Source organism: Emydura macquarii, unplaced genomic scaffold, assembly GCF_026122565.2.
Source record: "Emydura macquarii macquarii isolate MOO-44397 ecotype Brisbane River unplaced genomic scaffold, CSIRO-AGI_Emac_v2 contig_302, whole genome shotgun sequence".
Lineage (NCBI taxonomy): Eukaryota > Metazoa > Chordata > Testudines > Chelidae > Emydura > Emydura macquarii.
In genome coordinates, this window is record NW_027130439.1 from 116,697 (window position 1) to 144,574 (window position 27,878).

Consider the following 27,878-nt stretch of genomic DNA (forward strand, 5'->3'; position numbering starts at 1 on the left):
GGGATATTATAGCTAATACACAATATCTCATACAAATTATGACTGATTACCACAGCAATACTTATTCTGCAAACTGTGACAGTGCAGTATTGAGAAAGCAACCTTTCTACTGCTGGGAGGTTATTTGCCTAAGACATCACAACACGAAGCCCTCTATGTTTGATCTGTAAAGTGGGAAAACACTGGGGACGAGTGGAATTTTTTAGAAGCTTGATCCTACTCCCCTGGAACTTAATGGGAGTTTTGTCACCAACTTCAAACAGCAGCAGGATCTAGCACAGAATCCTTCATTAAGTTCTGTGATGTGTAACTTTTTTATTGCTTATTAGGTTTAAAAAAAAAAAAAACAAGAAAAATACACAAAGAACAGAAAAATGGAAAACTGTTCTGATGAAACAGAACATGTAACGTGCTGGGTTTTTTTTTAGAAACAGTGCATATATATCACTATATCAAACTATAAATATCTTCTTGTTAGAGTGACAGTCTCATACCAAATATATTCTTTTGCCCAGAGAGACATGAGAAGAGAGTCAAAATACCAAATATTTTTTCTACCTGAGCTGCAAAGGATATATATACAATCAATGGGTTTGATTCTGGTCTCTCTTACGCCAGAGTAAATTAGGAGTTGAATTCAATGGAGTTATACCAATGTAACAGTGTGTGATAGGAGAATGGGCCCCTATTGTTTTTAATTCTTTCTTTTTCCTCACAAATACATTTTTATCCACTTCACAGTCAGTAAGAAACCACTTATTCTTAAAAAAAATTGGGTCTTGATTCTGTTTTCTTGCAAATCCAGAACACCCCTATTGTCTTCATTAAAGTTTTGTGTGCGTAAGGGATGTAGGATCATTGAAATACAGCAATTTCTTGTTCCTAACAAACATACCTTAGAACACAAATCAGTTTATATTTCTATAATTTTCCTCCAGCTCCAAGCATTTAATTATCACTCCCCTCCCCCAAAATCATGATCTTGGCTTAAAAATTTGGAGATTTAAAAAACCAAAAAATGATGGATTCTTTTTATTTGCCCTTCTGCTTTTTGAGTCTTTAGAGTACACTTGGGTCATATTTTCCAGCTTTTCAAGGCAACTATGAGGGCTGCAAACATACTTTAAAATATGAAAATAAAACCTGATCTTATCACCTAGTTACATGCTCCAGGAGCCAGGAATTTAAGAAAATCACCAAATAACACAAGATTCAACAACAGTGATTATTTAAATCAATTTACCCCAGCTTAGGATCTGGGTTGGTATACCGTTTATTTCTCCAAATGTTATGATTATCAGGCAGTGGAGCCTAAAATAATCATGACTTGTGTTTCCAATAAATGCCAGAATCCCTCAGGCCAACTTAAAAAAAAAATCTATTGGAGTCCAGTAGTAACAACTGAGTAGATCAATTTGGAAAATAAAAATTAAGGGAAGATGCAACAAATGTGTGCCCAATATTTTTACATACCAGTAGCCATATTTCCAACTCCATTTACATGGATTGCTTTATTCTTGAGTGGTTAACCACAGGATAAAGTTTTTTAAGACGAAAATCATTTACACTACCACCTAAATACATTTTCACATCATATTTAAGAATAAATTATTTCAATAAGGTATCCTGGAAAAATTGTTGGTGTGAGGGATATATGCATCTTAGCTATCAAACTATAGAATGTAATATGATTTTTGTTCAATCAGATTCTTTATTTCATTCATACTAACCTGAATTTGAAATATCTAATAAACAATAAAAAACATTAGAAGCCAAATCCACCTTTGATGTAAGATGCAACCATTCACACCATGGCTGGGTTTGGTGCTCCATGAAGAATTGAACTGTTGGTTACAGGCATAATTTTTCTATTACCTCGCCCAAAGTGCCCTCACACAGTACAGGTGTAAATAACTCAGGAAGATGCAAGAGAATGCCGAATCAGGCCATGGAATACAAAAGGGTCATGTTGTATGTTGTTCTTTCACCTCAATGGCTCTACAAGATATGGTCAGATTCATTGCCAGACTTGACTGCAAGGGAAACTGCTTCCCTGATTGGTTACCTAAGGAACAAAAACTATATTTGGTGCATATATGTGTGTGTGTAAATCTTAATTAGCCCTTCAGTTCTACATGTACTTCTAAACATATACCTGTTGGCCTTATTTAATACTACTTTCTAGCTCTTTGATTTTCTTTTCATAGGACATTCATCTTAGAAGCTCTTTTAACCAAAAGAGTAAGAATGTATCGCTCTTTCAGTAAAACATAACAAAACAAAACACAACTTTGGCTATCCACCAAGCAGTGGAGGATTTTCATTCTGTAGAGGATTGGTAACAGAAAATAATTCCCCCTGGAATTGCCCAGGAATTCCTTGAACTCTGCAGCATTATGCAAATATGGGCTGAATCTCCAATGCAAAAAAGCTTATTTATACTGTTTTTATCATCATTTACATACCGTTGCTAAGAAAATTGGGGACTTTAAAGTAATAAATTCTGCAATTTAAAACAAACAAACCAGAGACAGCACAACATAGGAAGTGTCTAACTTGTGTATGTCTCAATCAATGTATGGTTTTGACAAATATATATAATACTTTGTAGTTACACAGCACTGTTCATCCACTCATCCGAAAGCATTTGCAAATCTTAAATTCCAAAGCACTTGCAGCACCTACCTAAACATTACTACACCCACATTATAGATGGATGCATTGCGGCAGAAAGCATCTTACACGCCAGTTCTGCCTCCTGTGCGCTAACTCACTCGTGCATAGCAGATGGACTGTGCCCTAAAGAAAGAGGGAGCCAAGGATTCCTTCTGCCAGTGGAAACCTTGTGTTGCAACAATCCAGCGTAGCGAGTTCTCTGTCACCTACACCCCTCACTTCAAGGAGAGAGACACACCTCGAGGGGGAAGGGGAGGGAATTTTTTGGTCTCGGATCGGAGAACTAGCGGCGCTATCCCTGCCTGACAAGCTGCCAAGCCTACCCAATAAATCACTTATTTCCCAACCCAGGCTAAGGTTCAGCCACATCTGTTGCTGGGTCGTATGAGGGGTGGCTACGTGGGGAACAAGAGTTATTCCCTAACCCCGTTCAGGTCGGCGGCTCCAGCGTGGGAGCAGGCGAGAGGCCAAAGCTGTAGGGCTGCCCGATCTTTGACAGCGAAGTCAGGGCAAGGGCCGGAGCGGACGACGTGCGGGTCCTGGGCTGGGCGGTGGAATTGCAACACGTGCTCCTCCTCGAGCCTTTATCTGGGCAGAGGCAGGGCTATAAAGGAGGCAGCGACACAGGTGAGGACGGGGTGTGATGGTTCGTGGGTGGGTGGGTCACACGGGGTCTGTGACAGGCAAGGCAAGGGCGATGGAGACGGAGCTGTGAGAGTTTTTTAAGGAGGCTAGACATACACCTCGGAGCTTTCTTTCTTTCTTTGGGGGGGGGGGGGAAGGAAGCAGCTTCTACCTGAGCTGGCTGGGGAACGTGGCGCGATCCTGCGGGGTTTGTAGCGGAGCCGGGGCCCGCTCTCGATCCTTGGGGGAGAGACAAACTTGTGGCGGCCGCAGGCTGCCCTGGCCCTTGCCCTTGCCCGGCTCCGGAGCCATCCGGCTGGAGCTTGCGCCGCTCGTCCTTATCGCGCGGCCTCTTGTGCTCTCTTCTTAGGCGCGCCGAGGAGAGGAGCCGGGCGGCCGCAGCAGCGTTTCTGCCTCGGCGCGGCGGAGGCTGCGGGCAGCGGCAGATACTCGCCTGCCGCCGGGGCCGAGGCGAGGCGAGCAGGCGGCGGAGCAGCGGGACGGGCGGCGAGCAAAGCGGCGGAGCGAGGTCCCGCGCCGCGGCTCCGGGAGCCTCTGCCGAGCCGGGGCGCTGCTTGGCCGCCCGCCCATGGGCCGCCCCGCCGGCGCAGCGCTTCGGGGGGCGGTGGCCGCCCTCGCCCTGGCCGCTGCCCTGGCCGTCAGCCCGCGGGGCTTCGCGGAGGACGTGCTGAGCGTGTGGGGGGAGAACCGCAGCCTCTCGCCCGGCCGCCTCACTCACCTGCTGGAGACGCTGGGAGCCGCCGCGCGGGTGAAGGGGGCAGCGCCGCCGGGCCAGCTCCAGCTGCACTACAACCAGGTACCTGCTACGCGCCCGCGCCGCTCCCCTCCCAGGCCGGCCGCTGCGGGGGACCAGGCTAGAAATCGGCTTCACGCCGCTGCCCTGTGATGGGGCCGGGCGGGGACTCCAGCGGCTGGTTTTCCCTTCCGTTCGTCTGATTCTTGGCCGGCAGCAGCTAAGCCCGGGGCCGGGAGATCACCACCACCATCACCACCCAGTTAGGTGGAAATAAAACAAAGCGCCATCAAAATCTTGGTGGGGGGCCCAGCCCAAGAGCTGAGCTCTTCTTGTTCAGAGAATTCCAGGCAGGGACGTTTTAAGTCCGTGCCCAGCAAAGGGTACAGCTGTCTTGCAGCTCCGTGCTTCTCCACCACGTGCACCGCTGGGGGCACGCAGAGATCATCAGCTCCGCTAGACCTTTGCCTAGTTTTACAACAGGCTACGTGAAAAGCACTAGCTTGGCCAGTACATACTAAAATATTGGGCAGAGACTTGTTTGTACTGCTCTCCCTACACACGATACACTGAAATGTAAGAATATTTGCATTCCAGTTGATTTTATTTTATAATTATATGGGAAAAATGAGAAAGGAAGTTGATTTTTTTTTTTCAGTAATAGTGGGCTGAGACACTTTCATATTTTTATGTCTGATCTGGTAAGCAAGTAGTTTTTAAGTGAGGTGGAACTTGAGGATACAAGACAAATCAGACTCCTGAAAGGGGTACAGTAATCTGGAAAGGTTGAGAGTTAGGTTAAGAGTATAGTGCTGAAAGATAAGGTAGGATGTGTAAGATACAGATATAACTACAGATAGAGACTGAAATTGATGTAAGTATCTTGATCCTTTATAAAGTGACTTGTGAGCGATTTATAGAGAAGTATTGAAAATGTATACGTTACATATAATAGGTGTGTGTAAGATGCCTTCCAAAAGGGTCCATTTAATTGGGGAAAAACTTCTATTGAAAAGTTTGTTTGTTTTTTTTTAATTTTTGTTATAAGTTAATAATAGACCCTTCAAATTAACCAGCATGGCCACATACTGCAAACTAAATGCCACATGTTCTTCCATAGTAGGCAACATTGTTTTAATTCTTTGAAGCCCATTGCAGATGTATTGTCCTGCAGCATTGTGTCTGCTTATGTCCTGTGTTTGGGGACAAAACAGACCAAAGATCTGTTGCACTATTTGATATTTACTTCATGCACTGTACTTACAAAAGTTATTCATACAATGGAATCAGATTAAAGTGAAACTGTGTGTTTAGAATGAAGGACTATAGAACTGAAACCTTGGCTATTATCACTGAATTTCTGCATGCAAGTTGTGATATTCTGCAATATAGGATCAAATCCTGAGGTTGCTTATTGAATTCTGAAGCAGGCAAGCTTCCTGAGTAACAGCAGCTGTGCTACAGGCAAAAGTCAATAGCGGTTCTTAGGGTGAAATGCTAGCAAACTGTGTGTAAGCAGAACCTCAGGATTTGGCCTACAAGGAAGTTGTCATGTGAAAACAACTACTTGATCCACTGTATAGAGATCCTCTTTCAGAATTAGTCATATCTTATTACAGAGTGCAACTTAACTGTTAACTCTTTACATCAAATAATCTGTCAATATTCTGGCTGCTAAAGGGACATATAGCTATCTATGAAAATAACTTTTTCTTCTCGAAGTGCTGCTATATGTAACTCGGACATCTTCCTCCCTAAACTCAGTGTTGCCTTTAAAGTCACCTTAGTTTCAATTTTCTATAAACTTCCATGGTTAATATCTCAGAATAAGTATGTTTAATTGAAGTAGTGAAGGGGGGTCTTGAGGGCTGGCAAGAACCCCTTTTTATAAAACTGACACCAAGTTGAAGGTAGGGTTAGGATAATTTTACTGTCTCTGGAGTAGAACCCCTCTCTGGATACAGTTGAGCTATTGCTGCTAGCATACCTCTGAAGAGCAGATTTTTTTGCTTATTGTATGTACCAGACTGCATTGTGTGTGTATATAAATAAAAATGTCCCAGGGTAATACTTCTCCTATCTCTCTATAAAGGCTGCAGTGTATAAAGGGTACAGTTCTGCCATCCTTACTCATGTTGAGATGTTTACTATGCAATTAGCCCAACTGAAAACAAGATAGGACTCCTCATGAGTAAGAGGCATAGAATTGGGCCCAAAGTCTTCACTTCACCTATTTCAAATTTCACAGGTTGAACGCTGTACCAATATGCAGAGTATTTTTAAAGGAAGAAAGTGTAAACATTTCCAACTAAATGTACTAAATATGTCTGCAATTTTGGTTATGGTTGTGAAAATGTTTTTCTTTCCAAAAAAACCCAATAATAAAATAAAAGAAATGACTGGATTCCCCAGTCCTCCAGCCTTTTCCTCTGAAATCACATGGAACAGGCTACTGGGGAAAACTTTTTATGGGTTCCTTTATAAAATATCTGCACTGGTATGTTTACCAGAAGGCACTTGAAGCTTATCTGGAAAGACTTATGCTGCTTCTACATTCTGTTAGGTGAAAGTCTGTTTAGTGAGAGGAAGCCATGTTGCATAGGCTGGGTTCTGTATTTGAGTCTGTTGAGCAGTTACCAATATCTGTTCTTTGTTAAGAATAGGAAAATGGTTCTTCCAGTTCCAAGACCCCCTCAGTGTATGTGCATTCAGGTGTTGGTGTCTCATGCTGGTCTACAAAAGCCTGTTGGCAGATGTCATCACAAGTATATACTTAGCAACTCATGCATTTACCCAAAGTGTGCTGATTGCATGTGTGACCCAAAGAAACACTGGATGGCAACTAGCAGAGGTTGCTGGGGTATAGAGGGATCCCATGAGTTCACCAAAAGAATGTCATGTGACACAGGCTTTCAGTGAGATCTTACATTAGACATCATAACCATTGTGAGACGTCTATGTGGAGAATGTGTGAGGAATGATGTTACACCCATACAAACTATATTTATAGTTAAAAACAGGTAAATCAAAGGTACCTACTCTTGAGAAACTCCTCCAGATGGGATGGGTGATACTTGTCTCTAGGGGGGAGATGATTGTGTATTGTATTTCATACAATACTAGTCTATTGTATGCAGTGCAGCTGTAGGCACATTGGTCCCAGCATATTAGAGAGAGGATGGGTGAGGTGATAACCTTTATTGGACCAGCTTCTGTTGCTGGAAGAGACAAGATTTCCCAGAACTGAAGAACAGTTCTGTGTGGTGTGAAAGCTTGTTTCTCTCACCAACAGAAGTTGGTCCAATAAAATATATTACCTCATACCTTTTCTCTCTAATAGGAGTCTATTAGCATTCTAAGTCAAAAGCTAATGAAGAGCTGATGAGATTGGAGAAGGAAATTAACAGGAAAAGGTAAACAGAGAGGAACCCTATCTTGAGGTGAACATCAAAGGTCTTTTCTGGTATATTTAGGGGGGCCAAGCAAGACAGTGGCATCCTTCATGGAGAAAGTAAAGGACATCAAGTCTGCTTCAGAAAAAGAGATCTCAGCCAGGCTTGGTTGAAAATAATGAAGAGAATTTTGGGTGAGAAACTCCTTTTGGATAGGAGGATAACTTGAGTGAAGTTTAGGCTTCACAATGCATGTGATGTTTTTTATATGCAATCATTTGTTTCCATTTCTCACACTGGCTTTTATTTGAATCTCTATTCAGTCTTAAATGAATTTTTTTGTTTTTTATAATTGACCTCAAGTGCTGTGCATAATACAGGAGCAGTGATTTATGGTGAAATTGGTAAACTGGGGCACACTCTTCCTTTGGGAACACAGGATTGGGGATTCCAGTGGGTATCCAGTGATCAGGGGCTGGATACTTCAGGGGTACACTTTGAAGGGACTTGGGATCTGGGTTATATCTGTTGTCAATCTGCAAAGCACAGGCAGGGCTGGTGTAGCTCAGAGGAGAATGCTTGAGTGGCTGACAGGCTGGTTATGTTATGGAACACTGGGCTTGTATAGGCAAGATTCCTTCATGCTCAAAGGAGGTGGTAACAAGACGACTCACAGCCCTGAAAAGCACCTTAGCATGCAAACAACACTTAACATGTACTCATATGTCTACAATTTGGAGCTTTCAGTGGGTATGATAGAAAACATGGAGGCTAGGAATGGGAAACCAAAGCTGTTTGCTCCAGTAAAGATGCCTATTGCACCATAAAAAGATCTCCTTTCCCAAGCACAAAGCACCCTATGAGGAGAAAATGATCCTGCAGGGCCAGCTACTCTGATGCCTTATGGTATGTCTAAAATTGGCAGGTATGAACAATCTTTAAGTATTTTTTCCCATGTTAGTGCGGCAGTAAAAATAGACTAACAGTAACAATTTTAGAAGCCCTGCTAATCATCTGGCCCCTAAACCTCCAGAATATATCCCAAGCCCTGAAACTGAACAAGTGGAGGAAAGGGTAGGAGTTGTCCCACTTTTTTCAGAATCTGAAAAAGTTTTGCAATATGCAAGCCCAAGAGAGAGGAATAGCGTGGTTCTTGTGGCCATGGATTACTTTGAAAAGATAAGATTCCTGGAAGAAGAAAAGGTGGGTGGTGGAGCTTAAAGGAATACTTGTAATCAGCCACTTATGGTGACTGATAGCCTGTGATGTCAATGGAAATGTATCTGTCTTCTGAGAAACAAGGGAAATCATAAGGTAAAGTAACATAGATTTAAAAAAAAATAGGTACTTATTCAAAATGAGTTATCTGCCTCCATGATCTGGTAGGTTCTCACTTTTTTCCTTGAAAATCTCTTTATTTTGAGTTAGTTTTTTTTCTTTAATCATCTTTTTTTCTCATTATCACCTTTTCTCTCAATAAAAGCCAAATGTGGAAAGATTATAGTGATTATGAAAATAAAGTTAGAGTACTGAAATCAACAAAATTAGCAGACTCGGACGCTGGCTACTCTCAATCAACAACTTTATATTTTCATTTTACTGAGCTTTAGATGTTGTTCTGTATTAACATTTTCAGTATAACAGTTGCACATATGTACTTAATATTTTTTTACATTAACAATTCAACTGCACATTAATCTTGTCTAAGCTTCATAGTAATAGGATTAATCCTCCAACACTTATATTTGAACAAACTATAAGCTCTCTTTACAAGCCTTTATATTAACAAGAGTGCTTGCAAAGAAATTGGGTAGTGGGGGGAAGAAAATTTGGTAACATCATCCCCTGAAATTATAGGTGGGGGTGGGAATCAGTAGATGTGAGAATCATATTTCAAATACTGTCTCTGACTTTATAGATATGCATGTCTGGTTTTACTATAACTGATATTCAGTCTTTAAATAATAATGTCAGGTTTCTTTAGAAACAAGTAGTTTCTAACTAGAGATGAGCCACAATAGGAACCTATTATTCAGGTCCCCTAAAATGACAGTGGTTTGAATTAAAAGGAAGCTGGATATGAACTACCTCTGACTTCTCTCCTCCCCCCCCCCCCCATTTTTGGTAACAGTAAAACCTAATTTCTGTAGTCTGTCTTTTCTTCTAAACTTTGCTTCCTGTAAGATATAGCCAGGGTGAACATCTGTATCCTCTAAGGCAGAATGATGCCTGTTGTCTCAACTTGAAGGGGTGGTCAGAATGTTATCTGGGCAGTATAGGGAGGGGCAGGGTGCATACAGCTTAGATATGCTGTTGCATCCTGTCTCTTACGCTTCACATTTTCAGTATATCTTAGGACTTGGTGAACATGAGCACTGATGGGTAACTTTAACCCCCTGCACCCAGCCTGAGTAGCCAGAATGGGTGGTGGAGTGTTGAGTGCAAGGAGGAATCCTAACGCCAGGGTTGCAGAAACGTTGCAGAGCCTCCTCTGGCTCTGCCTTGCCTCTCCTCCATCCTGCAGGGCCTCTCTGGGACACTTCAAGGATAGCCAAGGTGTCCAGGGTGAATCATTACCATCTGCTTACACCATAAGAGATTTGTCTGTGCCCACTAGGGAAAATCCTCCCAACTCTGCTGGCAGTACAAGCACTCTGTTCTGGGTTCCTTGAGTCCCACTCTTTCCCTCTGCAGGCTAGCAGTTTACACACCTCACTGTGTTCCACTCAAATCTATAGTGTGTTATGCAGGAGGTCAGACTAGTCTATCACAGAGGACCCTTTTGGCCTTACTATATAGGAATCTGTGAGTACCAACTCCCTTGTCTTCTGGACAGCCACCGTGTACACCAATCCACTGTCTCTGTGGGAGCAGTGTACACCAGTATACCAGCATCATCTCAGAGCAACATTCTCCTTGGGACAAGGCACTTGGATATGTCTATAGTAAAACCTAATAGAAGTTTATTTAACAAGTGGAAGTTAAAGATTGAAATAAAAGGATGGGAAACACCAGGTTACAGATAAAAGAAATCTAAAATGCAGGCTGGAGCCTATACTCATGAAGCTACTTTCCTGTCTATGGTATTTTTTACCCAGTGGACAGCACTTATCCAGTACAAAGAGCTGGGGTCCACTTTTCATGAGACGCTCCTGTTGGCAGAATGTTGCTTCCATAATGGATGACATTGGAGTTGTCTTTCCTTCTCTTCTACAATCCCGTATCTTTGTCTTTGTCAGAACTCAAGTATGCATCTTCTCTGGACTATAAACACAGCACTGGCTGAATTGATGGATGTCAGCTGTTTTTCAGTTTTGATTGAGTCAGCGCTGAGACCAACACCACCTCAAGTGACAAGTTTCACCTCCTTCAGTTTTGGAAACCAATATTCTACAAGTCACATTCCTCAACAGATTTTTCCCATAAAAAATTCCCATCAACACCACCACCATGCCCAGCTAGATTTTAAGCTTTTGGTAGAGATTGTACATAACGCTCCCAGGCCCTTGGTGAAATATCAAGGAGATGGTTTGAGACAGATTTAATATACTTCAAGGGCATGCCTGGGCCACATACCCTCCAGCATCCATTTCTTCTTTGTGCAGTGAAACTAGGCTGGTTCCACTGTCTGCGGGAAACACTTCACCCATCGAGGAAACAACTGGATTTATCCCTAGTTGGAAAAAGTGTTAATTAGCTTAAGATCGGGGATATAAGAAACCTTAAAAACACAAAGGCAAAATTAAAAAGGATATCAAACAGAGGCATTCAGTACGTGCGGCCATTGCAGCCTCTCGTGCACTACCCATTTCTCTGTTCAGCATTCATTTGAGTTGACAGCTGATGTTCCCATTTGAAATGCTAACATCTGTAAAGCTTAGTGCTATCGCAGATGATGGTTCTACCACTTACCACTGTTGATAAAATACTGACTCAGCTTAGTGCTTTACATAGGAGACACGCCAAAAAAGGTGTAAGAACCAACCTCTAGAATATGAAGGGAGAGGAGCAGAGAGAGAGATGAAATTTGCTATTAATATGTTATGAGATGCTGTTAGTCAGAAACGTAGCAACAGTTTTTTAAAATCCTTTTGAAAATGTTCACCCAATACTATACAAACGAATGCTAGTAGTCCCTTCGTTTTTACTGGCATGAATGATAGAATGTAGTTAGATGCCTTTTTTTATCTCATGAAGGTATCTGACTCTGATGTAAAGGGACCGTCTTTAGAATCATGCCAGCTTCATTTTGTGTACAAACATGAAGGTTTTTTCCCCTCTTGAATTTTCATTGTTTATAATGAGGTCCCCTGAAACAATTTAACTATAGAAGTTCTGTTATTAGTCTTCAGCGCTAACAGCCAATGGCAGTGAATGGGGGCAGTCCTCCGTAGAGCTATTGTTTCAGCCTGACTGCAGATTCAGAAAGCCAACAGTGCAATTGGTTCACATTTCAAATGTTTTCTCTGCAATCAGAAAGGCTAGAAGCTCAGGCCAGATTTTTCAAAAGGTGTCTGTGTTAGCAGAAAAACAGACACAGTGCAGGTCCAGGGTTAGGTAAAACAGGAACGTGTTTAAAACACAGGTGTGGGCTTCCTGCCTACAGTACTTTATAGCTGCCCAGAAAGAATTGCTTTAATTTCGAAGTGGGTATGCAGGGAAAGTCACGGAAGGGTCATTCTGTGTAGACTTTGGGGCACGTCTCTCACAGAAAGACTTTAATGAGAGCAGGTTAATCATTTTCTACTGAAGTGAATTTTAATCTTGAACTGACTTGGGGAAAAAATCATTAATTTGGTTCAACAAACCTTAACAAAACACACTGATTCAGGAATGTCATTGTGCTTTAAACATTTGAAAAAGTTGATTTGGAACTTCTTGTCTTGTGAAAAATGTCAGTATATATATATATATATATATATATATATTTTTTATCCCTATTTGGGATGAAAACAAATTTCAAAATATCAGAATTTCCTGAAAGATGGACACTTTGATTTTTAGCTCAGCTGGGACGTTCATTTTAGTCCCTGATTTTAGATGCCCAGTTTGAGAGAACTGGATTTTCAGAAGTGTTAGACCAAAGGATTTTCAAGTTGGGCACTCAAACTAAGGCACCCAAAATCAGTAGGCATTTTTTTTTTTAAAGTTGGCCTTTAAACACATGAAAAGTTAAATTCTGCAGAAGCTAATGGGGCCACCAGGGAAGTGCTGGAATAGCATTCCAAACCAATCTGACTTACTGGTTAAAATCATACTGCAGACTGCCCAGAGTAATGGGTAGCATGGCTTGGTTATGATGATTTTCATAAAACACTGTCCACTCTGGAACAAATCGTAATGGTTGGCATAGGTTCAACAATAGCGTAGACTGAGTCCTTGTTAACATGCTTCTGATCAGGTACAGGCTTTTTCCAGAAGTCCAGTCCAATAGATATGGAAATATTGCCTCTCGTCTAAAGCTTTTAAATGCAGTCATACAAAAAGTGATGTCTAAAGAATATATAAAATTAAGCATAATGAAAGCTGTATATTATTAAGTACATTGAGTGTAGTTTAGAATTCAAGTATGAAACATATAGAAGGTCCATTTACAATCTTAAAAAGCAACCTTCATGTAATTATTTGAACCCAAATATGAAGAAAAAAGTTAATTTTGGTGTAAATATATGTTGACTGATACCTTCTTTCTCTCTCTTTCCCCCCCCTCCCTCCCCCCGTCTCACAATTCCTTTAAATGATATTCTTTTGATCCCATCTTCAAGACTTGAGTTTGGGTGTTACATCGTTATTTTCAGTAGTGGAGAGAATCTTCAAATCCATTGATTAGGCTAGAACATCTTTTAATGACTTACAGAATATCACTAGAACTGAGACATTTGCTCAGTAAGAAGGATTTGGAATCCTTGATACCTACTTTAATTTTTCTAAATTTATTGCATTTTATTTCTGATGTTCCCGCTTGAATTATTTCTAATTAATAATAGTAGTAGTACTTTGCACTTAGAGAGAGACATTCAGGGATCTCAAAATGCTTTACATAGTATTCTTTCCCTTTGGCAGCTGGAGGAACTGAAGCATAGGGTAGCTAAAGGCATAAACCTTATCCAAGGTCTTGGAGCAAACCAATGGCAGAATCAAGGACTCTGGTGTCCTGATTCATTCCCATGCTCAAAGCACTAGACTAAACTACTCTTTTTTTAGAATTCTATTTTCAAGGAAGCTACTCATAAACATTAATCAGCTTACATCTATACAATAACTTGGCTGTCTCAGCATATTTATCTGCCTGAGAAAAACATGGAGCCTCACAGTTTGCAAACAAGGGTGGTTCCATTTCAAGGTTTCCAAAATGTTTAATATTTTTGTATAATGTAAATCAACTCGTATATAAATTGTGTTAGATCATGGATGGCTATAGGCATTATTGAAAAAAGTGAAGTGGATGCATGGGGCATCAAACTGGATGGATGGGGCAAGAGCAATTATATTGTGCATACATTTGTCTCTTTAAAAAAACAAACCCACAAAAAATCCTACTTCTATCTCCCCCTTCCTTTTAAATTAGTTACTGGCCAATGGCATTTCTTGCTGTTTTTTTTTTTTTTTTTTAAATCACATGTAACCAGATTTCCAAGCTTTAAATCTTATTAATTTATAACAAGGTTTGGCAGAAGTTGATATTTTTTTTTTTTTTTTTTTAAATTTCAACAGATAGTGTTTATTTTAAAGCATTTTTTCAATTTTTATGCATCTAAATTATCCTGGCTGTGGGAAATTATAGGGGAAGGTGTGACAATTATTAAATGACAGTGGATATTGAGATGAGAAAAGTTAGCTTTATAATTTAACACAAATTGTCAACATCATGTCAAAATATACAAAGTAAATATCCTTAAATCAAACACTAAGGTCTCAAGCAACATTTTTCCTACTGTGCCTATCTGTAAACTTCAATTATCAATGGAAATTTTTTTGTCTGGTTGTGTGTGTGATGATCGAGGTTTAATGAAAATCTAATCCTTCCAAGCCTCTTATAGCATCTCATTAATAATGTCCCTCTGTACTGTACCACTGAGACAAGAACAATACACTCCAGTTAACTTTCCTTTGAAGGAAAAATCTGGAAGCTTTCATTTTGTTAAGGAAACTTGCTGCTAAAAAGTTTTCATCTTCATGACCTCATAATGGTAGTCTAGCTTCACTATTTCTATAAGGATGCCCTTAAAGCAGGTTCTAGCCCTAGAAAAAGTCACGTGTTTCAGTCTTGCTGTCCTAAGTAACATGACATGATGCGCTTTCTGAGGCGATCACTATAATACTTCAATACACTTGTTATCCATTTTATTCTGTGTTCCTCTTAGAAAAAGTTCTTTTAATGGACACCTACTCTCCCAAACCCAAGCACTCTCCTGCTTGGTTCATGCTGCAGACCTCCAGAAAGGGTCTGTAGCCCATTGGTGGGCTGTAGACCATTGTTTAAGAACCACTACTTCACATCAAAACTCTCCTCTCTCTGCCACATTCTAGATACCTGTAATATATTTTGCACTCATTTAGTCTGCAGAATGCCCACTAGAAGCACAGAACCAGCACAGAATACACAATAGAGAGATTGAGCCCTTAGGGGACATCTAAACAGCAAGCAGTAGCCCAAGGCAGCAAGTCTCAGGGTCTGTCTACACTGCAATTAGACACCTGTGGCTGGCTGGTGCCAGCTGACTTGGGCTCACAGGGCTAATGCTAGGAGGCTATTTAATTGTGGTGTAGACATTTGGGCTGGAGCTGCAGCTTGAGCTCTGGGACCCTCCCACTGGCCACTATAATTCAGGCTCCAGCTTAAGCCTGAATATCTGCACCACAACTAAACAGCCCCATGAGCCTGGCAAACCATGGGTGTCTAATTGCAGTGCAGACATATCCTTAGAGCCTGTATCTATAGACTGGGGCTCATGGGGCTCAAGCTACAGCACTAAAAACAGCTGTGTAGACATTCAGGTTTTAATTATAGTTTAAGTGTTAGGCATTTTTTTTTCCAGTGGGACAATACTTGATTTGTTTACATAAATCATCATAATGTCTACACACTGACATTACCGTCTAAAAGTAGTCTCTTAAATGCACTGGCAAAAGGCATTTTAGAAAGACTCTCTCTCTCTCTCTCTCTCTGACTCCAATTCAAGAAAGTTCTTAAACATGTACTTAAGTCCCTCCCTATTAAGGAGGGCAACTAAAGCATTTGTTTAAGAATGAGCTTAAGTCTCAATGACTTCAATAAGATTTAGCCATGTGATTAAAGTTAAGCATATGCTTCCTGAATTGGGTTATTAGGAGTGAGGGGCAAAAACATCCTGGATGTAACTCTCAATATTTGAATTTCACTAGGATTGAATTTGGCCTGAGGGTTTCATTGCTGCATGTTTAAGCAGAAACACTTTTAATATTATTGGCCAAATGCTTTGCTAGTGTAAATTGATGCAGCATTACTGAAGTAAATGATTGGGACACTTCTTTCAATTTACTGCAGCAGAGAATCTGGCCCTTAAGTTATTATAGCAATGTCATGTTAACCTGAAGACTCATTATTACATTTTGGAGTTGTTGTGGTTTGAGCAGAGAATTAAACAAAATTATCTGTAAACTGTAGGGGAATGACCCTTGATTTTATATTTCCTAAAATGCCCCTAAGCCCCCAACCTTTTATAATCACACAGACGTTCTAAGTGGACTATTATGTAATGTCTTGTATAGTAAGAACATTGGACTTCACACTTGTTGTTTCATGACTTGGTATGTGAAAACTTTGTTTCATCTGTATGCTAAAGTCGAGAACTACTTCAAGTACTAGTCATTACAGCAAAATGTGAGAACAACAAGGAATTCTAAACATGTACTATGAAACAATTCATTATATATCTGTGTGACTTAAATCAAGATTTCTATTTACTAGTTGTATGGTGAAAAGAATTCCTAGCTTGACATCCTAAAGCAAAATATATTTATGCTAATACAAGCGCTACTGGTTTGTCCTAAACTAAAGGGATAATGAATAAGAGGCACTTGTGTCAATTGTTTTGGGTGGTGGTGGTTTTTTTTTTTTTTTTTTTTAAGTAAATTTATTTAACTGTGTTGTAACAGTTACTGCTAGGAAATGGATAAAAAACAATGGATACAATTTACATTAGGACTACTTAGGACAGTCTAATTGAAGTTTGAGGCCAATCAAATGGCATGTCGTTGAAATATTTCTCTATATGAGTAACTGTTACTGCAGCAACTGTTACTCATATAGAGAAATATTTCAATCATTTGTTGATAGGTTGTTACAGATTTTAATTATATCCTAAATATTTATAGATTTAATTATTTAATTGTTAGACTAGTTTTATATATGGTGAGCCAGTATTTTCAATGTTTTAAGTTACGAGCTAACGGGTCATAAATACACAGCGGGTGAGATTTTTCAAAAGCATCCAAGTGACTTAGAAACATTGACTTGTAATGTGAATTGTGCTCCTAAATCAGTTAGATAACTTTGTGCATTCTGGATGGGATTTTCAATCATGGTGTTTTCATGCACAAATTAGAAATGTGCATATACTACTTGGAAAATCTGTCCCTGTATTTTCACTGCATAACACGAATATTTTTAGAGTAGCAGTTATTCTTCTGTCACCTTTTTTTTTTTTTTTTAAGATGACATGAAATTATCTTTTCTTTTTTTTTTTTTTAGTGCATGTCTGGTGAGGACATCTTTTCACTTCATGGATTGCCGAACAACACCCAGATAACAAATTCCAGCTTCTCTGCAATTTGTCCAGCTGTCTTACAACAGTTGATTTTTCACCCTTGTGATAGTTCAAAGGACAAGAACAAATCTAAACCATCTCCTTCAGAAGGTAGTTACTATTTTCATTCATAATGGAACAGGAGTAGGATTTGTGCAGATGAAATGTGTCCATTTGTTTCTGCCTAATCTATGGATAAATTCAGAGGAAACTGCAAGAAACTCTGCAGCAGGGAGTTATGCAATAACCTTCATATGTGGGGGGGGGAAGAAGCAGCGGCAGCAGCCGGCGGAGTTTTTCGAATCTTCTCAGTTAGAGTTCAATTATGCACTAAAGCAAAGACCTGTTTCACTAATAATTATTCTCTGAAACAGAAGATGGGACTTTGAGTGAAGCTGGACTTGGTGGATGCAGGGAGAAATCATACTTTACAGGGTAAATATTAAATGTGGTGTGTTTTACATGGGCAGCTCCCTTAAGATTTACAGGAGTCGACATTTGAATCTAGTCATTTTGCAAATAGGGGTCAGGGAAACAAAGCTCTTTTGGAGGAATCAGTGAGAATCCTGCCCAGGGAAATTTTCCATATCTGCCCCTTTCCCATTCCTGCTTTTGTGTCTTCTTCCATGCTTCCCACTGTGCATGACCACTTCTCCCAAGCCTGTTCTTAAATCCCCCTTCTTCTGACTCTCAAATTAATTATTATTATAATACATAGAAATGGGGGGAGAGGGGAGAAAAGATATGTGCAAAACCAGCTATAGTAATGGAATCAACTGTGGCCGTGAATCCTGCAGACTAGCAAAATCAACGGAACTACACACGATGGTATTTCCAAAATGCTTACAGGCCCCTCTTTAAAAACAGCTGAGCCCCTGCATCTCCACTTCAGTGAGCAGGAGCTCTGAGTGCTCAGTAGCTTTGAAAATCTGGCCCTACATGTCAGCAGAATTGAGGCCTTGCTGTGTAAATGTCTTACCGAGTCATGGTGTGAACTTAATTTTATCCTTATCTATCTTCTTCCCTTTCTCCTCCTTTTGTGTCTGTTGATAACCCTGATTGTTGAATTCAGACTGTAAGGTCTTCAGGGGAGAGCTGATATCCTGTTCTGTGAGGCACCTAGCCCACTTTTCATCTCTAAAAATAACGAACAATAATAGAGACAGAATACAGAACCTTTTCAGTTTCTGTGGCAGCTCCTGTACTGCACTACTGTAGCCAGTGAGGGGATTCAAAGACTGTTTGGGAGCAACATAGGTGTGGGAGAAAAGATTCCATCTTCTCCTTGGCAGCTAATGAACTTACACGAGTCCTAAGGTTACCATGGTGTTAGTGCAAAATAATGTGTGGATGCAATAATTTTTATATTCCTATAGGCTTTTGTGCTGTGCTGAACACTAGTGTCACAGCTGATGGTACTCTGGATGGCATTCGTAACTATTTAATAAATAAATTTTAGAACGAGAAGATGGTTTTCCCAGTCAAATTACCATAATTTATCAGTCCAAGCCAGAGGCAGGTATGCTGTTAACCTAAGAGCTCATTGTTTTTCTTTGGATCAGATTGTTTGTGAATTGAAACACAAAAAAATGAACCAACAAAGCTCAATCTTTTTTTAAGTTGGGTACCTAAATAAATTCTCTATTTTTCAGTGGTGCTGATCACCCACAATTCCCATTGCCCTTGTGACTTTTTAAACTCAGGCCACTTATTTGGGTGCTTAAGTCAAGATGTAGACACCCAAGTTTGAAATTTTTGTGCTTTGTTTAGATGAGGGCCACACTGACAACTTGCCAGCAGTCCCAACTCTGGACCTAATTTATATAAGGTAGAACAGATTGCAGCCTTTATTCAGGAAGCTGCATGTCCCCACCATGCATCTTGATTTTCTTGGATCACGATGGAGCATCGCATGCTGATACCAGCAGATTCTGTGGGCCATGCCTCCATACTAACCATGAGGTCAACTAAGAGACACAAAACAATGGGAGCTTTATTTGGCCCAGGGGCCACACATTAGCCAACCCTGGTTTATGAATCTTATTACTGTCACCTTTTGTTTCTAGGTATAAAATAGGTGGAGGGCCCTAATGGTTTTTCCATCTTGTTACATTTCTTACTTTATAACTGTGTTACTGACTTACGGCCCCTGTTGCCATTAGGTGTCACAACCATTACTCTCACCCAACGGCATGCTGCCCCTTTTAAGAGAGAGGTTTCCATTTGAGGTTGTTCTTTTTGGCCTTTTCAGGAGGAATCTTTCCTTTACATCTCTTCTTAAAAGCATGTGAACAAACCGTATGAGTTCAGTTCTGGCCCTTCAGACTGCTGTGCACACCATCTTAAAAGCTGACATTGTTCAATGTTGTGTGCTAAAACATGGTAGGATCTTCTGTGAAGATTTGCAGTAGAACTTGCAGATTCCTTGGTGGGAGGATTCAAAGAGACTTTCTGTAAGAATTTGCTAGCTTTCAGTCCCTTCTTTCTACCTGTGGGAATATATTTGCTCACTTTTTTTTTGGGGGGGGGGAGATACCAGCATGGCCTCTCTGAGCTATGGCTCACTTGTCGTGTTACTTTATGCTCTTTGCTGACTTCTATCTCAGTTTATTTTCTTACTGCATGAAATAATGAACAATAATGCAGCGAGCTATTTGTGCCCACCTAACCCCAGCTCATCTGCCTTCACTCCCATAAGGTTCCCTCCCAGGACTAATTGCTTTAGAAAGAATATTTACTTTTGTAGAACTGTGTACTTTGATTTTCATTACCTATGGTACAAAATTCTGCATATTTTTCCTGAAATTCAAAGTTTATTTTTTCCAGCTGTTCTTTTCTAAACCTCATCAGATCTGATCTGACATTCCTTGCATACCCAAAACACCCCAAGAGCTCAGTGGGAGCTCAAAGGGAGGAAGAAATGCTGGATACGGCCAATAATAGTGTTTAGCTGTATTTATTAATGTTGTTTAATATATTAAATATGTAATTATGAATTACGGGTGCTTTCTAGAGATGCTATAAAAATAAATAACATTGACCAGTGCTGCTTAGGGTTTCATTAAATCCATGATCTCACTTTCCCATGACTGTGTTTGTCTTGGTTATAATACAATTAACAAAACAAGTTTAATTTTTCATATAGAAAGAATAAATTAAATTTCTCTTAAAAAGTAAACCCATTGCATCCGATCATAACCCTAAATTGTGGGCACTGCGATGATCTTTGTGTTATTTTTTGTACCAGGACTAACAACAGGGCCCTGATCAGGTCTTCTGAATGCTAACCTAATATAAATAATAATAAACAAACTGGAGCAAAGAATAATTCAAATCAACAAAATATATACATAAAATAGTGGCATTATTGAAAAAATAATCAGATAATTTATCCTGCCATAACCAAGGGCAGAGGTAAATGTAAATATTTAATTAAAGCTATATTGATTTTTTCCACTTGTCATTCTGAGGACAGGCTATTTTCTATACTTGGAATGTGTTGCGTCTTTCTGGCTGTTAGACAATGTTACTGAACTTGTTTAATAATAATCCTACAAACTCTACACACCGTAGATAGTAGAATCTCTAATATCATGATAAGGGCCATAAAAGTATCTAGACAGAATAGAGGAAGTATATTATTTTTCTGTGTGGGTTAAGTAGCCTGTACATTTAAAGCTTGACCCATAATTGACCTCCCATGCTATTGTGACCATCCCGCCTTTTTTTTTTTTCTGGACTCTGCCAACTCATTGTCAGTGTCCAATGACAAGATAAGAGAGACACTCTTATCCAGCTCTCTGAGAATGATAGGGTAGGAGGCCCCTGAAGATTTTTTAACGTATATTGCAGGGACCTGTAATGCAGAAAATCTTAGAGGCTCAAATACTACTTTTTTTTAAATTCCAAAATTCATTACAAAGTCTATAACTCAGTAAATTTAGAAGAATGAAAATGCTGCTTCAGAAAAGAGAGGAAATGCTAAAAGGCCGCATGTAACGTGTTTCTATTTTCCACAGAGGTTGTATACTTAGTGTATAATACTGAACATCTAGCTAACCTATTTGATAACGCACAGTGGGCAAAATCATACCTCTTCGAAGAGTAATGGGGAGAGCTGCAGTAGCCAACTGGTGATGCTCCAAGGCATTCTGCCTATCCAAGGCAAACAAAGCATCATAGGCAGCCCCCTGCTCCCTTGCTTCTTCAGAGCAGAGCTGCCCACGCTGCACCAGCTGATAACCAGAGATAACAATTTACCATTTTAGGTATGCAGTGCGTCCATTAAATACATTCCTGGAATTTTCTTGTTTGAGGGAGAAGAGTCTCTTAACTTACTAAAATCAGATGGTGAAATATAAAAGGGCTAAGGTCCTAAGATTTTTGTTACCCTCTTCCCTAGCTGAAGGTTAGATCATGTTTCCAGGAAGGGAGCTCAGTATATTCTAGCTGTTGCCCTTTGTCTCCCAGGATGCCTGTGAGAGGGTTGCAGCCAAAAGCTGGTGTAAACGTCACTCCTTGACTGACGTCAGTAATAAATTGGTCAGCCATGGAGGGAGCCAAGCATGCCCTATAGAAAATAAAAAATAGGGTGATGGAGAGGCCAATCCTGTCCAGGCTGCCAGCCACAGGACAGAGTTAGAACAACTCATACACTATTACTATAACTGGAGTGTTGAAGGACCTAAGAATTAGGAGTTAGAGCATGGGGGAAGAGATTATTGTATGAATTCTCTACCTTTGCCTGCCAGAGATCGCTGAAGTTTGGTGCTGAAGGAGGAGGCTCTTGTAATAGGCTGACTTTTTCGCTATATAGGTTGGCCTGCTATAGTATGAAACCAGAACTGGCAATTTTCCAGAGCTTGAGTAGCATAAAAGGCCAAGGATAGTTTAAGCTGGATCGAGTTCTAGTAATAAATATACTTTTAAAAGACCAGATGTACATATATTGCTCTGTTAAAATACAATGAACACAAAATATTTTCAGCAGTGTTGCTAACTTGCAATTTTATCATGAGTTTTGTGATGTCTGGTATTTTTCTTGAAAGCACCAGCTCTTGGTATCATGTAATAGGTGAAACAAGGTGAGTTCTGTAGCATCTTAAAGACTAAAATTTATTTGGGCATAAACTTTTGTGGGGGTTTCTGCCCATGAAAGCTTGTGCCCAAATCAATTTGTTAATCTTTAAAGTGCCACAACTCACGTTGTTTTGCTGAAAACAGACCAACACGGCTACCCCTCTGGAACTGTAATATGTTAGAATCTCAGTCTTTTTGTTTTTTTTTCCTCTAGTAAGATCTCTAGCTCTCATGATTGCAGAATAAAGCTTGAAAATGTGACCTAAGTGATCCCTAACCATTCAGATAACTGAAAGCAAATAAAAACACCCAAGTTGTTGTGTTTTGGTTTTTTTTTTTTTTTTTTTTTTAATGCTTTTTCAGTTTCTCATGATTTGTGACTGTTTGGGGTTGGCAATAATTTCAGTTCATACTGCTTTGATTATATCAGTGATGGACATAATTTGGTCTCCTGTATTAAGTTTCCTAACAAGGAACAATTAACAACCCATTGAACATTCACCTTGTCTGAGCAGAGCAGACATAAGATATCAAATAAGTAAAATCATGAAGCAATACTTAATTCCCATTTTGAATCAATATCAAAGGACTTAGGCCATAGAAATGTGAAGCCAGAATTTCAAAAAGATCATCCCCAATTATTTTGGACTCCTATTCAGCAAAGCACTTGAGCATGTGAATAATTCCATCCCTATTCAGCAAAGTACTTTAAGCACCTGCTTAACTTTAAACACATTCTTTAAGTGCTTTGCTCAATCAGGGCCTTGAAAATCTAGCCACTTAAAAGCCTAAATCAGAGCTGATCTTTTTTGAAAAAATCAAGCCCTTGGTGTTTGCATTCATCTGAAAGGAGGCTATGAAATTAGCACCAATCAAACAGCTCCCCCATTGTAAAGATTAAAATAATGTGCAAAATTAGTTATGCATTTTGACACACTACTGAAGAGAGAACATCTGACTGTCCTTAGACCATATTTACATTCTAATACAATACCCTGTAAAATTGCAAAATGGCAAGTGGAAAGTGTTCCCTTTTAATGTTAATCTGTGATGTAACAGGATAATACACAGAAATCAGATGAGTGGAATATATCCTCAGTCATGAATACAAGTCCTTTAGTACAACATAATGTGTCATGTAATTAATCACATAAAATAGCAGTATCTGTATTTTACAACCATTGTCCTAACAAATTCTAGAGACAAGGTAGGTGAGGTAATATTTTATTGGACCAATTTCTGTTGGAGAGAGACACTTTTGAGCTTAAAGAGAGCTCTTCTTCAGGTCTGGGAAACTAACTCAGTGTCACAGCTAAATACAAGGTGGAACAGATTGTCTAGCGTAAGTAGTTAATACATTTCAAGGGACCATTCTCTCTCACCAACAGAAGTTAGTCCAATAAAATATTACCTCACCCACCTTGTCTCTCTAATATCCTGGGACCAACACAGCTACAACAACACTGTATACATCAATAAATTTGGTTATTCTGAGAGAGTGAGTGCCATTATGAATGCATGATCATTTCTTACTAGAGAATCTTTCACAGTCAGCACATTTCTAGCAATTTGGCTTTAACCTAATTTTCTACTATTTTGTGACCTCAATTTTTCTGCTGTCCCTATCTTTCTACAGTAACATGTAGATATTAATATGTATCCTGTTTGTTTGCTGTCAAAATAGATAGTATCAAATTAAAAACAAATCAATTTTAAAATGTTTGTCCTAATTCAGTGTTTTGATCAAGGTTTTTAGTGATCTTGACCCAGGTGAGACCTGAAAATGGGCTTAATTTATTTTTTTAAAGGAGCTGACAATATACAAAATTAAAAGGCACAGCTTTTATGATGATCCTAAATGGTAAAAGCAGAAGTTGTGTGGATTGTGATAACTACAGAACCCAAATGTTGATTTATTTTCAGCACAGATGAAAATCAAAGCTTTAGTTAATATTGATGTAGGCTTTTCAAATGTTTGCACAAGGGTTTACTTTCCTGTCATAACAGACATCATGCAAGCAAAGTAAGCTAAGTTCAACCCTGGTGCAACTCCAGTGCTCTGAAGGATGTGACTCAGTATGTTTGTTGTTGTGTGACATAGGAAAAAAATCAGGCACGACACTGGGCCCATGCTAAGTTGCCTTTCCACCACTCCAGCAGCGCAAAGAGGAACTTAGAGCAACTTTTATACTGTACAGTTTTTTGGATTATCCCATTGCTCTCATATGTTCCAATATAACACTAGCTGTGATTGTTTGCAGATGATTTTACGGTAGAACTAGCGGTTTATATGGAAATCTGATTATGTTTATGTCATAACTTCTTTAAAGGTGAGGTAAGAGGCAAGTCTGTGTACAGACAAAACTTTGATACTCATGAACAATACACCTCAATCTTGATAATTTCACATTGCATATAACAATCAATACTGCAGATTCAGGAACATTTATGGCACAGCATTTACAAATTATGGTATCTTTTCTTAATATCACCTGAAACTATACTCATGGTGCATGGCACTGAGCTTCGCCAAGTCTGATTCTACCTTACTTATCTTTAGAAGAGGCTTTTCTCACTTTACTTCTGCACAATTTTTGCATTTTTTGAGGAGCCTAGTGCTACTTTCTGAATTGTTTGAAGTTCTCTAATCACTAACGATCCACTTGCTTTTCCACTTGCCAGTGCCACTTTTTCATTGATACAGAAGGTTTGAGATTCATTTGGCTTTTCACCTGTTCATTTTCATGTGAGTTGTTGCACTTCTGTTTAGAGAGCCCCATTAGCATTCAGCTGCATAGCACAGAGGGTGTCAGAGAAGCAGAATCTCTGCCAGAAAAATCGCTTCCCACAAAATATTTGATGGGAGGGAGCAGAGTCCACATGGAAACATCTCACTTCTTTCTGGATGCACAGAAGCATCTCCACCCAAACACTGCATATTAGAGACCTCATTGGGTTTCTGGATGGCAACAAGTCAGATGGAGGCAATTGCTGAACATGGTACTACGCTGTTGGAGAAAAGACAATGGAAATGCTGGCTCCCAGCATGAATTCCTCAGATTCACAGATTTTCCCCTCCCCCATTCTGTTAGGTCAAATTGCCTTTCATGAGGGAATGATTTATTGGAAGCTTCCCACCATCAATCACATGGTGTTTTCCATGTAAATTTCCCTCTCGTGGGTGTTTTCTATGGCATGGAGTTATAGGGCCCAAAGTGCTTCACAAAGAAAATTTTAGTATTTGATAACCCCTATTTTAGGAGTGGATTAAACCTCTGTGCAAATATGCTATTCACTCCAACTGGCTCCAGTTATAGCAGGTCTTAGTGCAAGATTTATTTTTGTAAAAATATTTAATACTTTCTGGGCCAGATTACCAAGATGGTGTAAATTTGCATAGCTCACTAAGTTGATTGGTTTCATTATTACAACATTGGATGTCAATAGAGAAGGGCATCAACCGCAGAGACATCCAATGTTGTAATAATGAAACTACTCCAGAAAGGTGCAGATTCTCAGCTGGTGTACATCGGTATTTGTTTAAATTAATGAGCTGTGCTGATTTACATCATCTTGGGAATCTGGCCCTGGAAGTATTAAATATTTACAATTCCTGTGTCAAGACTACACTGACCTCTGGTTTTGCCTTTGAAGCACTAGTTCCAGGCTAAATATTGCAAGGCTAGAGTCTCCATTTACTTCAGACTAAGCTGATTTGCATCAGCTGATGCTCTGGCCCAGCAAATCCTGGACTTCAGACCGCAGTGTGTTTTCAGTCCTTGATGTGACTGGTCCCAGACTGGAACTAATCAGTTCAAGTATTTTGGTTTCCTTGCTTCTGTGGGTTCAGATCAGCTCCTTTTAAGTTACAGTGTACTTTTTATTATTTCTATATGGGTAAGTTCCAACTTCAACTGCAGTGCATAAAAGATTTGTGAACTTTGTTTTTTTAGTGTCATAGCAATTCAGCTGTTTAAAAAATACATTGTGTATACTATTAACACACTTCATATTTCTGCTGTACTCTCATCCACAGTTTGGGGGTTTGGGTTCCTTGCCGTGACGATCATTAACCTGGCATCACTGCTTGGATTGGTTTTAACCCCTTTCTTAAAGAAGCCGTATTTCTCCAAGATTTTAACCTATTTTGTGGGCTTAGCCATTGGGACCCTCTTTTCCAATGCGATTTTCCAACTCATCCCAGAGGTAAGGAAGGGTATTCATTCTTTGCCCGTGGCACCTATCCATTTCCAAAGCATTGTCATTTTTGGGTCCTCAACATGTGGGTTGTGACTCAGAGGGGAAGGTGAACAGATTTCAGGGGGGCCTGACTATCATCTTTCTTAATGGCTAGATGGGTGGGAACCCCCATACTACTTTATTGCAACGTGGAGGCATGGCATGGAAGAGATGGAGGACCACTGTACTATACGGTGCTTCCACCACTGAAGAAAGGGGAAAATTCATTAGAACAAAGTTATCCCTGCTGTAACTCTGAAGTAAATGAAATTACAATAGTGCTCAATTTGTTCCAGGCTCTGTATTGTGTTATGGCTATACTGTTGGAAGGTTTAGGAATGTCTGATGTAGTTCATTGTGTAGTAATGTTGCAAGATGTAACAATAACGGAACACACCCTTACATGCTGTTAATAATGCAATCAGTGCCAAACACAACAATGGGATTCAAGTGAGTAAATGTTTGCAGGCTCAGACCCTACAGGTATACAACAGGATGACAGACAACTTTTACTGTCACTTATCAAAGTGCTTGCAATTCTTATTTCAGTTCATTGAATAAATGAGTGGAAAGTTAATCTGCATACAGAGGATTTTAGACCAGTTTAAAAAATGCACAGCGCCAACCATTGGGTTTTTAAAATATTGGGCCTATATTCTCCAACAGGTATTTTGCTGACTGTACAGGTACTTTTGTGTATGCCTGAGTTAGATATAAGTGCATGTGCTAGCACAGTGAATTTTGTGCATCTAAATCAGGCACATGGAAAAGTTCATATGCACTTTGGAGTAAAACTCCAGACTTTGGTCCTCCCCTTCCGAGGCACCAGATTAGATTTGAGTAATTAGTAGTTTAGGCATTAAAGTCAGCATGGCAGTTTTTACTTTACTGCATTTACTTCAGATATCTCCAGCAAGCTAAAGTGTTACAACTGAATTCTGTCCTCCGAGTGCATGCTGTTCTTACTGGTGGCACTGAGAGTTGCACATGCATCATTGAAGGCTAAATTCATTGAAGGCTAAATTAGGCCTTAGGCAAATTCTGCTTACTCTCTCCTTACTCAGATAAAATTCCCATTCAGGTCTGTGTTCTGATGGGTCCTCATGCAAGCAGACACTCCCCTTCCCATTCAAGTGACCGAATTTTCTTTCTGGCTCAGATTTAGCAGGGCTTTTAGCTGTCAAGGAAATACCTCAAATACTACCATGAGTCAAGAGACTAAACTTAGTTAGATCAAATGGTGGCAAACCAATATCAAAATTGCACATGTAGAGAAACACATTTGAATTAAAATCAACGAGAGTCCTGTAGCAATTTAAAGACTAA

At 39.7% G+C, this 27,878-nt stretch overlaps 1 protein-coding gene across 1 annotated transcript in view; it reads left to right on the forward strand.

The window, feature by feature from the left end:
- Positions 1-3,791: 3,791 nt before the first annotated feature.
- The window catches only part of SLC39A8 (solute carrier family 39 member 8), a 33,718-nt gene continuing 9,631 nt past the window's right edge, over positions 3,792-27,878 (forward strand). The window contains exons 1-3 of the mRNA XM_067553567.1: positions 3,792-4,117; positions 17,180-17,345; positions 26,350-26,519. Of these exons, the coding sequence (XP_067409668.1) occupies positions 3,890-4,117; positions 17,180-17,345; positions 26,350-26,519 (564 nt within the window). The 5' untranslated portion in view covers positions 3,792-3,889. The remainder of the gene's footprint in view (positions 4,118-17,179; positions 17,346-26,349; positions 26,520-27,878) is intronic.